The sequence below is a fragment of the Lonchura striata genome, chromosome 17 (assembly GCF_046129695.1).
Source record: "Lonchura striata isolate bLonStr1 chromosome 17, bLonStr1.mat, whole genome shotgun sequence".
NCBI lineage: Eukaryota > Metazoa > Chordata > Aves > Passeriformes > Estrildidae > Lonchura > Lonchura striata.
This window is the reverse complement of record NC_134619.1, coordinates 3,414,166-3,430,574: the sequence shown is the minus strand read 5'-3', so window position 1 is coordinate 3,430,574 and position 16,409 is coordinate 3,414,166. Positions and strand designations below refer to the sequence as shown.

General features: G+C 41.7%; 2 protein-coding genes across 2 annotated transcripts in view; both read right to left on the bottom strand.

The window, feature by feature from the left end:
* VAPB (VAMP associated protein B and C) overlaps positions 1 to 6,153 on the bottom strand; it is a 37,432-nt gene extending 31,279 nt beyond the window's left edge. The window contains exon 1 of the mRNA XM_021553572.3: positions 5,779 to 6,153. Coding sequence (XP_021409247.1) covers positions 5,779 to 5,836 — 58 coding nt within the window. The 5' untranslated portion in view covers positions 5,837 to 6,153. The remainder of the gene's footprint in view (positions 1 to 5,778) is intronic.
* Positions 6,154 to 9,664: 3,511 nt separating this feature from the next.
* Positions 9,665 to 16,409, bottom strand: part of RAB22A (RAB22A, member RAS oncogene family) — a 19,358-nt gene continuing 12,613 nt past the window's right edge. Inside the window, exon 7 of the mRNA XM_021553597.3 lies at positions 9,665 to 15,859. Coding sequence (XP_021409272.1) covers positions 15,762 to 15,859 — 98 coding nt within the window. The 3' untranslated portion in view covers positions 9,665 to 15,761. The remainder of the gene's footprint in view (positions 15,860 to 16,409) is intronic.

Sequence of the window (16,409 nt, the reverse complement as noted above, 5' to 3'; positions counted from 1 at the left end):
TGAATTTTTACAATCCTAATTGTGAGTTAGACAGCAATTAAACAGAATTCACTCTTGTATTTAACAGCAGCTAACCTATTTTAAAAGAAATAAGGCATTACATGATTACTTGTAAGTTTTTAATTTATTAATCTTGTGCTGTGAGGAAAAATAGGTAATAATTTATTTTCCAATGAGGAGGCACTATCAGGAACTGCTGTATAAATTTCTACTCCATATTCCTTTCACGGGTGACAGGACACTGCACATGGCATGCACGGCAGCAGCTGGTAAATACAATTTACTGCTAAGTACCAGTGTGAACCTGCATCCATTCTGACACATTAACTGTGTCTTCATTTCGCCATGATAGCCATGCTCCCAGGACTTGAGAGAGCCACCCCTTCCATCTGTATTTTCAATATAATCTGTTATCAGATATATCTTCTGAAGTGATGAATAGAGGTCACATCACAGCAACAAAATCAGACTGGCAGGCTGCCATCCTGATGAGCTTTAAATAACAAACTTGAAAAACTTTTTCACGTATCATTACAGTAGTTCCATAGCTCAAAGTGAGCTGAAAATCCATGGACAAACACAGGATTCCCAAGGAACAGGAAGGTGTGAATGTATGTGGCTCATTTTGTACAGCAAAGGCAAGGAGCTGATCACATTTAAAACACAAAATCCCACAAAACAAAGAGAAGTAATGGCCAATTAACAAATTTTATCACTGCATTAGGTCTTTCTCTAAATAGTAATACTTTGATCCTATTAATGCTCATAACTTGAACTGGAATTCTTAAAATCTGTGCAGCACAAAATTATTCAAAAGACCTTAACCCATAAATCACATTGACCAAAGCCTTCAAGGCGATTGTGGTATTTTTGGAAATAGTCTTGGGAGACCTAAATACATTAATTAATTTAACAGAAAAAGCAGTTAAACCTCCTTGACTGCTTCACACATCTCAATTGTTTTTTGGTGCTCCAACCATCCTATTCAAAGTTTCAAATTTTGTTGGTCCCATGTGTACAATTCCTTTCTCCTTTACCAGTGGAGTTGTTGAGTATTGTGTCTCCAGTGCACAGGAGATCAGGAGATTAAGAAAGCTCAAGAGAAGCACAATCTTCAACTTATTCTACTTTTCAAGAAAGAGATGTGTTATAAGAAATTCAAAATGCATCACTATCCTCCCTTACCTCCAGTTTTTTCCCTCCTAACACCTCTCTTCTAAAGTGAAGTGACTATGCAAAGTGATGAATTAATTATAAAACCAACAGAGCATGTGAAATCAGAGTAATTCACTGAGATTCAGCAAGTCTGTGCAACTAAACAAACATTTAATAAGAATAAGTTATTGATTTTAGCTAAGCTGCAAGAAATGTGAGTGCAACATGAACTGCACCAGAAAATGACTGATTTTGTTTAATAAAATTGGGATATATTTTAGGATAAATTTGTGCAGATTTAGGAAGCCTGCCTGTTATTTAAATACTATGTCCTCTTTTTAAGACTATGATTTGATAATTAAATTCAAATATGTAGAGAGATGCAAAGGTTTACTTGTATTTAATGCGGTAACAATGACTTGACTTGGAATCAGGCCAGACAAAGGGAAGCAAGGGCTGGTACATTTTTCAGCAGGAAAGCAGACAGCCATTGGCACAGCAGCCTTCAAAGAGTAAAGAAATCCTAGTACTGGCTGCCATTCTGCTGTGAATAACAGGAGGGCTCTAAGAGTTTAAAGAAAAGAGCACATAAACGTTCAGCTTCAAAGATGCATATTAATTATCATAAACAGGCAACTACTCACAATAATGTCACTATTTTACATTCTTAAACATGGTCTGTGACTAGAAATTCCTATTTATCCAATACAGAAGAGAAAAAGCACAAAGTCAAATTCCTCCCAATACCTTCAGTGCAGGAGTGATTCAACCATTTCCAAGGGATCAGGACAGAGACAGAGACTAAGTGAATAGTCCACATGCCCTTAACCTCTCGTCCAAGACTTGGCAACTGCAGCTTCAGCAAACATTAATCTCACATCCCAAATGTTACTGGCCTGTTGGACTGCAGAGCCTTAGCCTGGTATCTGGTAGGGACGGGCCATTCCTGTCAGACACAGGAGGCTTTGCACACCCCCACTGCAACGAGCAGATCTGGCTGGAGTTTACTGAGGCTGACCTGGAGGAGCTCAGAGTGTCTCAGCAGGGAGTGGCAGCCACCCGGCCACGGAAATGCAGGTCACACAAACTGCACAGGACTGGGGCTAAACACTAAATATGAACATTTCAATGCTGCGGATGCACTGCTGGACTGAGTACACCTATACAGACCGAGGTCACACCTTTGGGCTGCAGCTCTGAGGTAGCCAGGGCGTGCACCTGAGCCAGTGACAGGTGACAGCCCCAGGTCAGGGATGAACCCGCTCTGTCAGCAGTGGAGAGGATCGGCTGTTCTGGTTCACTGTTGTGCCCTTAGCAGAAAGCAAAGCTACACAGTGACATATTGCACAGGTACAGGCTCACATACTGGGGACGGGAACCTGCATTTCCAACTGGCACGACTTGCAGAGTTCAGCAAGGCACTAATCCCTGCTTGGCAGTACTGCTGGGAGCCACTTGGGGAGCACGGACAGAGTGCTGAGTCATAAGTCCAGCCTAACCTGGAGCAAACCTCCAGAAACGCCACCAAAATGTCCCTCAGCCTCCGCCACCTCCCATTTGTACCACCCCTACTGAGCAACACTGCCTCAGCACCCCATGTCTGCAACATGCAGCAGCATCTCAAACACTACAAAACCAGGGGAGTCCTAAAATATGCTACATTTTAACAACATTTTACTTGCTAACATTAAATAACTAATCTCTAGTCCTGGTGGGCACATATGGTGGGCAGCTATTCTGTGAGGTGCAGGAGACATCCTGCAGCACAATTCCACATCCTTGCTCAGGTTTAAACCTAGCAATTCTTAAAGTCAGCATCCCAAATGTTTTAACAAATTCTTGGCAGATTAATGTCATCTCTTAGATTGAAAAAAAAAAAAAAAAAAGAAAGAGAAAATGTAAATGTCACGTATACCACCACCAACATTCTTTTTTACCATTTGATACCAGTAAACGCTGAGCTGTAAACCTTTAGCTGGATAATTTTTTTGCAAGCCTACAATGACCAAGAAGTGGAGGAAGTCACTGGCAAGCCAGTGAAGCTCCAATTTCACATGGTATCAGAGACCAGGACAAGAAGTGGGCACCTTCAGCCACCTAATGGTGTCCTGCCTCCCACGGCTCACAGCTGCATTTCAGCACAGCACACGCTGATGCTATTTTGGAGCATGTGTGCTCTGCTGTAGGAGATGCGAGGCGGGAGGAAAGACAACCCCTGCTCATGTTCACATGCTGTGAAAAAAAAATTCCAGCATGAAAAACTCCTTTGATATTTTTTTCAAACGAGACACAAGCACAAGTATTTTGAAACACAGCACCAAATGAATTTATGAGATTCACTGCAAAACCAAGGGGCTACAAAAGCTTCTTTAAAATAGACTTCAACCCTTACAAACTAAAAGTGCAGGCCATGGTTACAACCCCAAAGTGACTGGCACACATTATAGAAGACATCCTCATTCATGGTATTATTCTCGACATCCTACCTCTCTCTAAATTTTATACTAAAGAGCTACACAGAGCTTTTCAACAGCCTCAGAGCGAACAATTTTCTGCTTTTTTTACCTGCCTGCATTTGGATTCAGCCCTTTACCATTTCAGGTATTTGGTTTACAGCCCAATCTCAGTTTCTTACACTGAACACCATGTCTTTCAGCACACATCATGAGGATGCTTGTACCAGTCAGCAGCTCCATGACCTCTGTCAGCCTGGATGTACTTATACAGGGCCAAGGAACACTCTGGAAATAAATGCAACTATTTACAAAGGTAACAATATCATTTCAGCCCTGTCACCAGGCAGTATGTCATCACAAGATCAGCAGGGCAAGAAATGCTTAGAGCAGAATTTACTTCATGAATACTTCAGCCTGGAGTTTCCTGAATGAAGGACAGCGGTCAGCACTGCTTGCTAGAAAGGACTGTAAGGCAGAGGTATTGCCAAAGCATATGAATGCTGCCCACAGCATTAAGTCTGTTTGAACATTAATATTTAAGTGTACTTTGAAACTAAGCCATTTAATAGCTGCAGTTAGTCAAGCAGCATTTTATGTTATAAGAAGTATGTGTTACTAGCTAAAGATCTGGCAACCAAAAGCGCTATGGTTAGTTGATTTAACTTCAATGGCCACTAGTTATTTAGCCCAGAACCTCATCTGAAAGAAAGACAGCCTGACAAATTATCATTACTTCAAGAAAAAACAGTCTGGCAAGGTTTCTATCTACCTGTGATGAAGAAAAGAAAGAAAAACAAACCCTGAACCACAATTACATCTCATTAGCAAGTCAGCACCAATTAAGGCCCCACTTTTTGCCCACCTTGGATTTGGGTTTGCTTGTTTACTGAAAGCAATTTTGTCCAGAACAAGAGGTGATTTTAATCTAATCATACTTAACACAAAGAACGTCAAAACAACAATAGTTTTCTTCTTAAGCATGCTTGATACTGCTGCCATAACAACTTCAGCTTACAACAAAGATATATTCATTCCTCCCAGTGTTTATTAACAGGCTGTTAGATAAAACTCACTTCATATTAATAGTTCAAATATATTTATTAATAAAAACTGGTAAAGACTACCTCTATATTTAAAAATGTACATGAAAGCTTTTTTTAAAGAAGTATTATTTTTTGCCAGAGGCCAATAAACAAATCCCTATTTTTTAAAAAAAGCTTATTTGCCAGATAATTATCAAAGCTATAAAACACCTCTGACTCTGGTCACATAAATAAACTTGCTGATTGCTTATTTGTAATCCCAGAATATTGTATTACAGCTGTGCTGTCAGGCTGCAAGGCAGGAATTTCCATGCCAGTGGAAGCCCAAACCCATTCAAGACTTTTTAAAATAAATTAAAAGATGGATTTTTGCACAGGCAGACTATTCGTGACTTACTTAGCCAAAGAGCTTGCTAAATCATCATAATAATAATACTAATAATAAGCAGGAAAAGCCAGGAAGTGCCGCCCAGCACCTGGCCAGAGGCCTCGCGTTTTTGGCCAGAGACATGATCACAACCCCACAGCGCCTGGGACACATTTCAGAAAAAACCCTTATTCGTTATCTTATTCCCAACATCCTGCCTCCGTCTAGATTTTATACCGAAGAGCCACGCAGAACATTTAAACAGCTCCACTGCTAGCAATTCCCCGATTTTGTCTTTCGATGAAACCCTTTATCAATTCCTAGGGTTTGTGGCACCTGGGTTCCCAGTCCTGCCTCACGGACATCGCCGTCCTACATTACAGCGCCGATCTCTGGGCCGGGGCCGCGCACAGACGCGCGGCGGGGCCTGGGGCGCGCAGCCCAGCGGCGGGCGCTGTCCCGCGGGTCCCCCGCTGCCGGCCGCCGCCCCCGGGAAGGTCAGGCGGGCACACGCGGTGTTGTCGCTGCCGCCCGGGGAAGGCGGCGGCCGGGCCCCCCGCGCCGCGGCTGCGGCAGCGCTGAGGGCGGCGCGGGGGTCCCCCGCGGGCGGGCGGCGGGCGCGGCGCTGAAGGACATTTTAGCTGCCGGCGGTGCCCGGCCCCCGGAAAATGGCTGCCGGGGAGCGGGCCCCGAGCGCGGCCGCGCCGCCCGCCCGGCGCGGGAGCGGCGGCGAGGGACGGCGGCGGCCGCCTCGTACCTTTGAATTTGAGCTCGTGCTGCGGTTCGAGGCTGAGGACCTGCTCCGCTTTCGCCATGTTCCTCCTCCTCCTCCTCCTCGGCGGTGGCGGCACCAGGCGGAGAGAGGAAGGGACGGGGAGGGAGGGGAAGGAAGAGGGGAGAGAAGGAGGAAGGGAGGGAGGAGGGAAGGCGAGCGGGGGGCGCGCCCGCTGGCGGGTTCACTCCTCGCCCGGGTGCTGGTTCACCCTCTGCCGGCTGCTCGCTCGCTCGTCGCTCCGGTGCTGTTTCACCCTGGCCCGGGTGGCTGTTCGCGCTGCCCCGGCGGTCCCGGAGCGGGGACAGGCGCGGGCGGAGGTCGGGCGGCGGCTGGCGGCGCACACGCTGCCGGGCAGGGCGGGCGGGAGGCGGGATGATGCAGCACGGAGGGGCCCGCGGAGAGGCTGCGGCGGCGGCTGACGTGAGCCCGGCCCCGCCGTGAGGGGCCGCGGGGGGAGGCTCCGCGCCGCCGCTCCTCGGGCGCTCCTGGGGCCGGGGGTGCCAGCCCGGAGCGTTTCGGGAACAAAGAGGGCTCATCAGCAAAGTTTAATGGTCACTGGAAAGCGTGGTTTGCAATAAAAGCCTTGTGAAGCAGCGTGTTACTGTAGGCCTGACGCCGTGTGGCCTCAGGGGAAGCCCTCGGGCCCCTGCCCGCTGCCAGCGCCGCCGGGATTCCCGGGAAGCGCTCCCGGGAAAGGAGGAGCTCCCGGGCCCGCAAGGATCGGGGCGCAGCCTTACAGCGCCAGGGCAGCCCTGGGAACCGGCATCGAGCCGCAGGCAATACTCGCTTTTTAATGAATAAACCCAGAACTTCAGGTCACCTCAGATTTTAAGACATCCCCCCTCCCCTTTCTTAAAGTTTTGGGTTGCTCGTTGGGGTTTTTATGTTTGTTTTGGGGTGGTTTGTGGTGGATGTGTTTTGGGAATTTTTTTTTTTTTTTTGTGTTTAGTTTTGGTTGGTTAGTTTTTACCCCAATGTTTTAAAACAGTTTTTTGAAATTTACAGCATGGTTTAACATATAGTGCAGCTCTATTGATGGCCCTAGGCCAGTGTAATTACAGCAACACTAAGCTTTTTGCTCCTCTCCTCAGATTGTTTTAAACATTTGACAAATTCCTAAGAATTTATAAAGCACTGCTGTAACCTGTCAGAGGCAGGAGTTTGGGATGCCCTTGTTAGCAGCAGAAATATGCTGGTCTTAAAAACTGGAGTTTATGTACAGTAAAAAGTGTTCATTGGACTTTATACATACTGAACTTTATACATACATTACTTCAGGAGGAGATGCCATTTGCAGAAATAAAAAGCTTCCAAAGAAAATTCGTTTTTCATACCAGTATAATGTACATAATGCAGTGCACCTTTCCCTCACGCAAATTCTTTTTATCACGTTATTTGACTTAATAAATGCCAAAACTGCATAAGGTAGTTGAAAAGATCTAGAATTACAGCAAGAGCATTGTTCTCCTTTCTGGCAGTAAAAGCAATGTCAAATGAGTGATGTGTATGTTACAATTAACACCCCTAAGCAGGACAGTGGCATTCACTGCTCTGAGCACATCTGCAGTGTTTATACACCACACCTGTCCACCACAATCTCTGTTTTCCTGCTCATGTGCTTTACCACCTCCCATCCAATTTCATATTTTTTGTTCTCAGTTGTCTTTCATTCCATGCCAAAACAAACCAAACCCATACCTGTATTTAGTACAAAACCCTTAGTTTTGCATGATACAAGTGAAATCTGCCAACTCCTTCCAGCCAGGACAACAGGACTGATTTTTTTAAAGCTTCAGCACTGCAGGACAAAACACTCAAATAGTGCTCTTGTTCCTTAAATTCCTTTTTTTGGGAAAGAATGGTCACATAAAATCATAAAGGGGTGCATTTTCTTTTCCAGGAAACTAGATTTGGATGGTCTTACTATTTTTGCTCCTTGGTGGGGGGGAGGGGAGGGTAATTTTTAGCCTAAACTGCAGGTTATGTCATAACATTTTAGATCTCAAGTCAGGAGAGGATTGAGTTCACTCATACTTTGCAGCCTTCTTGGCTGGTACTGTGGGAAGGTTACTTTCCTTTACCTAATCTCTTATTTTATAAACACCTTCTATTTGTAAGCCAGGCATTCTTGGACCAGTAATTAGTAGAAAAGACAAGCTTTATATAGATCAGTAAGTTAATTGTGACCTAACGGCGAGGACTAAGAGAGAAAGCTTTACACAACATATAGTCATGCATAATAAAAACCCTTAAGTAAACAACTATTAAGTGTTGCTGCCCAGACCTTTCCCGAGTTCTACTTTTCCTGAAAGAAGTACAAAGAAGCCCCTGAAGCGTTATGATCAACCTCTTAAAGGATTTGCCAAGATGTATCACCTTGCCCTAATTGGCAGCTCTGAACTTACCTGTTTGTATTTGAAGGACTCGCCCACGTTTTCATCCAGGCTGAAGGTTTTATAAAGCACAGCACTGTTTAAGTTGAAAATTTATGAAGTCTAGTGAACGTAAGTTGTCAGGTTTTTGTTGCATGTAAAAAATGAGTGTACATTTAATGTTGTTCAGGTCAGATTCACTGACCTGCAATACCCCATCCCTGTTCCACAGACAGCTCTCCCTGGAAACAATTCAGCCACAAGACTACAAGGCAACTTCTTACCCACATGGATTTTTGATTAACAAGAGAAAATTGGGATGAACACTGCAGGGAAATGCTGGACAGCACTTGAAAGCTTTGTACTGAAACAATTTTAAAGAACAAGTTCATCACTTGCAAAATTTCTGCCTTAGAAGCTATGAAAGACTCGCTCCAAGTGAAACATTCTCATTGTGTGTATGCAAACCACACAATGGTGGTGGTTTGCATTTAGTTCCCAGACTCCCTATGCAAACATATACAAATGTCTTCTTCTCTCTGTTCCAGCATATTCCTTGTGGCTACCTTCCTTTGCTCTCCCTGATGCACATTCATGCCATCTTAGAAAAACCCCTCTGACACTATTCAAAAGCAGTTTGTTCACATCTAAGAGCATAACTTCAAAATTGCAGGTAACAAGAAATTTAAATTATTCCAGGTCTCTATCAAACAAAAGATGACATGGTATGGGTTTCCTGCATAGGAACTGCAGCCATTTGCTAAGTAAAAACTTGTACCCAAACTTTTTATGTGAAACAGGACTTTTTGTTTATTTAGATTTTGAAGGCTGTTATTAACTCAACAGATTAGATGTGCAAACCACATCTTTTAGATATCATGTAAGACAAGTGAGCTAACTGCAGCCAAATCCATATTTCTGAGGACTACATAAGCAACAGAGCAGTGGTATAAAAAAAGCAATCTACCAACCAGCTGGCTGTATTAACAAACAACAGAAGATCCCTTCCCAGCACAACAGACCCACGACACTATGCAGATATTAAAAGCACTTTACAGTTTTGATTGACAGAAACCTGGCCAAAGCAGTTGAGAACTGTGCAGTTCATGCAGTCTAAGGTAAAAGCAATGTATTAAGTAACTTGGCCCTGATAGAATTTGTCAGGCCTTGACCTGCTTGACAAGCCTGTGTGTGGCCTGCAGTTTCTCAGGCACGGTGCTGCAAAGAAAGGAAGTGTTACACAAAAGCTGCATTCTCTCTGCTGTTTCCCCCCATCCCTTCTTTGCACAGGATCTTCTGCCTTTGTCTGTGTGTACATAAACCAGGGAAAAGCTCCAGTTTCTGAACACCAGTAGTCAGGACTTTTGGAAAACAGCTATTCCAGTCATTTGTACATGTAAGCTATTGCTTACATTCCTCTTCAATAATTATATTGCTATAGAGACCATTTTTTAAGATGGGGAGAATTTTGAAGCATTTATAAATAAGCCAGCATATTTATAAACAAAGCTTTTTATTAATAAAATGTTTACACCTTTTTTCTTTTTTGCACAATACATCAGACTGGTAGTGATTTAGCATGTTATTACACTATAAAAATTTATTATGAATGCTTAGGCTGAAAAGGCTGTTTACATTATATCAAATCAACATTTCTTTATTTGCATTCTATGCACTATATGGGAGTGTAAGGACTCAAACAAAAAGGAGAGAACAAAAGCCTGGTTTTCCTCATTAGCATCTACAAACCAACAATACAGACAAACCTGTACACGCTCTCAGGACCAGCCCAAGAGAAGACTAAAAAAAAGTCTCAAAACATTCATATGCTTGGGAATTCATCACTACAATATTTCATCACGAGTAATCTGACTACACTTCATGCAGTGAAGCAATGGGTGGAAATTTGTGCAGTTTACAGTGCTGCAAATGCTCTGTAACTTTGAGCGGCTTAAGTTTGTTTTAGTTAGAGATAATATCGTAAGAAGGCACAGACCTTTCAACCCTTGTAACAGGTTAACCCATCCTAGAATGAAAAGGCAGAATGTTGTTATGAGTGACAAGAACTGCTGATACAAAGGTTAGCCTTAACACATTCCACAGGCAAACATTTATGACACTGCAAGAGCTCTATGCATATCAGGTTGTTTTTGGGCAAACAAATGCAGTTTCTAATTCAGAAAAACCCCTTTTTTTCTTCATTGTCCTCAGTGTGGAGGGCTACAAGTGGGAAGATTGCCAGGAAATCTTAAGTATCTTAGCTACAGAAATCAATCAATTTCTGTGCCTTAAATCAACTCCCCATCACGGTGTAAGTGTTGGATACACAATTTCAGAAAGAGGAAGTACAAGAAATAAAGCTAAAATACAGAAGAGCCTTACAATAACTTGCTCCTCCAGGGGAATTTGCTTTTAGCCTTCATTATGTGGTAAAATACAGTCATGGCACAGGTCTCAGCTGCTGTAACAGTTTCATAAGACTGTGCTAATGAATTACCCTTTTGCTTACAAATATTTGCTGCTGTGACAGATACTTCTAGAACTTTGTGGCAAAAGAGACACTCACCACCTATTGCTGTCTAAATCCCATAAGGAAACAAAGAACAAATTGCCCAGAAAACATAATGGATTTAATAGGAAATACATATTGTAACATCAGTAAATGTGAGGCAAGATAGTAGCAGTGAATCTATCAAGGTGTCAGAGTTACAGAATATTCAAGTGCAACAACTGGATGCAGTATCACACCCACAGTGATGAGGAGCACAACAGAGGAGTGGTCTATGTCCTTCAAGATTTGAAAAAGTTGGTCTGTTCAATAATACATATGTGAAAACATCAACAAAAGCCCAGAAAAGCAAACCCCAACCTTCTTAAAAGAAAATCTTTACAAAGGTAATTAGCTCCTTAAATAAAATTTATACTTAGTGTTTAAGCAAAAATTTAGGTACATCAATTTGCAGGTTGATGTAACAGGAACAGCAAAATTGTTTCTTCTAAGAAGTCTTTATTCTACACTGAGAAAAGTCATCCTACTGCCTCAATTCTTCATGTAAAATAGGGAGCACCAAGTAACTCCCAGCCATTAGAACTTTTCTGAGTATTTCTGAATAGCTCTTTATAGCATGTACACTCTGACAACACTACGATAAAAATTCAGGGTTGGGTGGGGTGAGAGGAAATGGAGCAAGGGAAGGAGGAAAAAGCTGACCCTAGGAATATTTTGACATGTCAGAGGCTAAGATCATCAATATTCTTGCGTGTCAGGGTAGTCTTATATCCCTTGAAAGATTTGTTATCTGTGACACTTTAGGGATAAAGTCTGGTAATGCTTGTTCAATTTTTTCCAAATAATGCATTTTTGACTGTAGCTGAGCAAGAAGTGGTTTGCATTCAGATTTTTGAGACCTCCAGAATATCAGAAGGGATTTTTCAGAAACAAACATTAGTGTCAGAAGGTCTAAAATAATTTTAGGGACTTATGTTTTGGCACCTGAATTTTTGTATGACATACAAATATGTATTTTCAAGCATATTCCTTTTGACAAGCTGGAGCCATATGACTTAAAGGAAAGCTAACAAGACTATTTTAATACTGGAACCTGTATTTCCATCTTACATTGGTAATTCACACCATCATCATATTTCTGTAAAACTTCTGTCACCTACCATCACTAGGTTGTGATCTATTACCAGAGATGGGATCCGAACATGAAACATCAGCAATTTTCTATAGGGATTTTTTTGCAGATTTTTAGAGACTTAATTCCAAGTACACAATTCTCCTGCTTTGGGTTACTACTTGTGATGTACAAATCATCTCAGGTGGCTGTACAATGACTTCCTGCTAGAAAAGTTATGAAAGTTTGTACTTTTCTTTCTACTAGGAACCAAAAAGCCATTTTTAGAGACTGTAAGTATTCGGGAGAGATCTGTGAAGCCTTTTTAGAAAATAAGCAGGCAGTGTATAAGTTGAAGCCAGTGAATTATGCAGGTTCTCCTCATGTTGGAGGTGATTTTGCTCTGCTTGTCTGTGGCTATTGCTGCTGAGTGAGGTTCACTCCAGGGTGAGGAGCTCCACTGTTCTGACAGCTTCTGTCCTGTAAATCATCCATTCCTGTGCAGATTGCTGACACAGCTCACCACAAATAGCCTACACCATCCTTAACACACACTAAAGACAGTTTCACAAGCAAGTAAGTCAAACATCACTGCTAAAGCTTCCTTTTCCAACTAGTAATGTGTTATACTGGAACTAAACACTAATGTGAAGGAATAATTTAACCTTAACAGTGTAACCAAAAAAATCTTGCTGAGGCCAACTTTTCAACCATTCAAGATTTTCACCGTGAATTACTTTTTGATAATTAAAATGAAGCTTTAACCGAGATTGTAGTTCTCCCTCAACCAGGTTAAAGGATTAGACTTCCAAATCAATAAGTAGGTCCAGTCTCCTCTCCTCTCACTCTCTTCCCAAGCAAGTAAATAATCTTTCTTGAGCAGGCTGGTAGCATTAAATGTAAAGCCACACATCAAAGACTCCACTCTGCATAAAACATCCCTATAAACCATTAACTGTCTGATCCTGCAGCACTTAAAGGAAGGGTCTCAGTGATGCCAGCAGGGATCTGGAGTGCAGTGATTTGTTGGACTTAAACAAAGTCTTTACCTTCACAGTAACAGCAAAAGTTGTTAGAATTGTCTTAGAACTTCTCAAAGCACATATAACAATTTTCAGTAGAATGATTACTAATGCTACTAAATGTCAGCTTCCAGATTTCATCTTCTTGGGTACTTGATATACCAGTTTTCAGCATGTATATAAAATATTCTACAAAACTACCTACATCACAGATTGAGAACCTGGCAAGTCAGCTAAGTGACTGTTTCAACAGAGGGTCAGAAGAAGAAATCTTCCAAAACCTGGAGAGTACACTGAAATTGCTCCAAAGTTTGAAAATGAAATATTTATCAAATTATATTTTTGTTCAATTCTACAACTTTCATGAGAAGGAACTGGTGGTGTTTAGAAGTTGCGATAGTCATATTTTTTCAGCTAAAAATGCTCTGGATCAATGATATAACATACACCTTGTTACATTTTTACATACATGACACTTTGCCCTTTCAAACATGTTCTGCAGAAATTGATCTGTGCAATGTGCTCTGGGATGACCCTGCTTGAGCAGGGAGGTTGAACCAGATGACTGTGGTCCCTTTCAACCTGAATCATTGTGAGATTGTGTAATCCCCTTTGACAGTATCTGAAAGTTGAATCTCTCTGATGAGCTCAACTCGTTAGACAGAAAGATATGGTGGAATAAAACTTTAATCCTGAACTTTTTAAACAACTTCTTACCAGGAAAAAAGTTATTAAAAATTTAGCTGGAATGGTTGACAATCAGCACTCCAAACATTTCAATACCAATGTATTTCCAAATAGAGAAGCTATGTTAGAACAAAATATAATCAATTCCAGCAAGCCTAGTGCAAGATCAAAGCAACTGACCTAACAAATTATTAATACAAAAGAAACCACTTTTCTCCACCAAAAATGAAACAAGGAACATGTGCATCTCATGCAGGGAAGATTGCATTCCAGCATTCAGCAGGGCCAGTGATCAATAAACACTTATCTGGACTCAGAAGAACTTACATCAACTGTCTGTCTTTTTAAATAGGCAAGTATTAAGAAGCAGCCTCACTCCAGGGCTGGCACCTTGGACAATCTGGAACACTGGCTTTGCACTTTACCTGCAGCAATTCAAGATCAAAACTGCAGAAAGAGCAGGGTATATACCCATGAAGCTGGATTTCTTGGCTCTCTAGGAACATAGAGCCTGTGGGACTATGGCAAAGAAGGCAGAACTGGCAATGCAGGCAAGGTAAGGAAAAGGCATGACAAAAATGTAGTCATCAAATATCATTAAACTCACTGACCTGTCCAAAAACCTCAATGTACCAGTTTGCCTGTTCTGCTCCAGCTCTCCAAGAATTTTCAGTAACACAAATGAATTTGAAGTTACAAGTCCTTTCATTTCTTACAAATTTTCCTACATTTCCTTCAGAGAAAATACTTGAGATGATAGAAAACCAGATTAAAAAAAGGAATAAGCATCATCATGAGCTTAGTTGGATACTAAAGCTAACCAGCATATTTTAGTATATACTCAAGTTTATTAAGCTCTTTTTCTTCAAAAGTATAAAAGCTTCTCACTAGTGCTGGTAAGAAACAAAAAGTAAAAATAAATAAAATAGCACAAACAGGTATGGTCAACCTATAGTTTAATTGAAAGCCTACTAAAACCCATACAGAATAAGCTAAACACTGATTTGCTAAGAACCCTCACAGATGAAAAACCCCAGGAACCAAGAGGTAACGATCTACATTACCACATGTCTTAAGGTTACTTCCTATGTGTATTTTTGTGCCTAAAATAGGAAAGACTGGGTGCACCCCAGCTGAAAGATTGTTCAACAGACAGGCCTCATGCTGCCCCAACAGGGTTTTCTATTGGCCCTTTCAAATGTCATTGAAAGAGAAAAACTTTCATCTGCCTCTGGATTAACTCACAGTGACAATACCTAAAATGTAGGACAAAAACTCTGATGGAGATTCTCCAAGAGTTTATTCCTAGGTGTGGAATGGAAGGAGTGTAGAAGACTGTATTATTTTTTACTGCTTTTACATAATTTATAACATTTTAAACACTGGTCTCATAAATATAATATGAACACTTTACACATGCCAAGCAATTAAAAGCTTTCCCCAAAACCTTGTAGGTCTTATCAGAACCACTGGCAGCATCTGTTTACAGCATCTCTTTTTAGTCAGTAACCACTTCATTTAGTCAGATCTACAAGTAATTTTCTTTAACCAACATCTTAATATTAAAAAAACTTGTAACAACAAAAAGATGCCTATAAGCATACCAGTTTGCCTTAAAGTGATTACAGTCAGCATGAAAAAGAAGATTGTCTGTGGTTTAAGATCTGTTGCTTGTGTCCCCACCCCCAGTGCAGATCATCCTTAAATAAAAAGTGCAAATGGGATTTGGGGACTGGATGGACTGATTTGCCTACTATTTGTCTTCAGTTGCTTATTCTGTAGCCATGTCACATCAGCTATCCCATCATACTTTGGATTAGCTACACCAAAATTTAAAATAAGGCTCACTGAAGAAAAAGAAGAAATGACATCTAACTTCCAGACTCCTCCTAACCCAATCTCCCACAAAAGTGCTCATTTCCCTTTTTACAAAGAAACCTCCCAAAACCTTGATTACAAAACTACGAGAACATTTCAGTTCTACCATCCACGTAGTTAGCTTCCAATCAAGCAAGGCCAAAAAAGTGATGCTGGATTCCCTTTGAATGCAAGAGACACTGCACGCTGTGGAAGCCAGCAGGCTGCCCTGACCACTGCAGTCTTTTCTGCGCGCGCAGGTGTCAGATGAGCCGGTCCCTTTTTGGGGACCTCGGGTGTATGAACACCCAGCAGATAAAGATCTAAGACTGATAATATAAACCCAACGTGAACTATCAACTTCCAAGACCACCTACTGTATAAAGTTTGACTTTCTAAAGGGTCAGTCAACAGCAGCTGCGCTTTGTCACCGATGGCTGTCGTCGAAGTTTGAAGCCCTTCCCACTGGACGCGGGGTTGGTGTCAGTGGATGGAATTCTGCGACCTACAAGGAGGCAGGAAAAAGAAATATATAGGAAATGTTATACTTGAAACTAATTCTAAGCATCCGGTGTATGCTCTGTATGCAAAAATGTGTCTTCAATTAGCTACAGGTCACTAGGGATGACATTCCTGCCCAGCAGGATGGCAGTAACAGTCTGTGTTATGTCTGTAAGAGGGACGGCTGCACAAAAGGACAGCAGAGGCAGTTTGAAGTTAATTTAGCAGCAGTTACACTTCAGATTCATCTAGACCTGGACAGCTAAGCTGTAAAAGCACTTGGAGAATACTTTGCAGGATGCAATACCATCTGGAATAGCTTGACAACAACCATCTTGACCTGGATTTCCACAGATTACCTGCATCAGGCTTAACAAAGGAGTGCTTGTAGAGAGAGCTGCTTTACCCATCTCATCAGTCTTTAAAATGGACTGTTCCTGGTTGAGCATTCTCTTCTGAGGAAGATTTATGATTTTTTCCCCCCATAATTTATTCAAGATCAATTTTAGAGAGCAACTATTAAGTCAATAAATCAGGAAGCTAATCTACAGCAC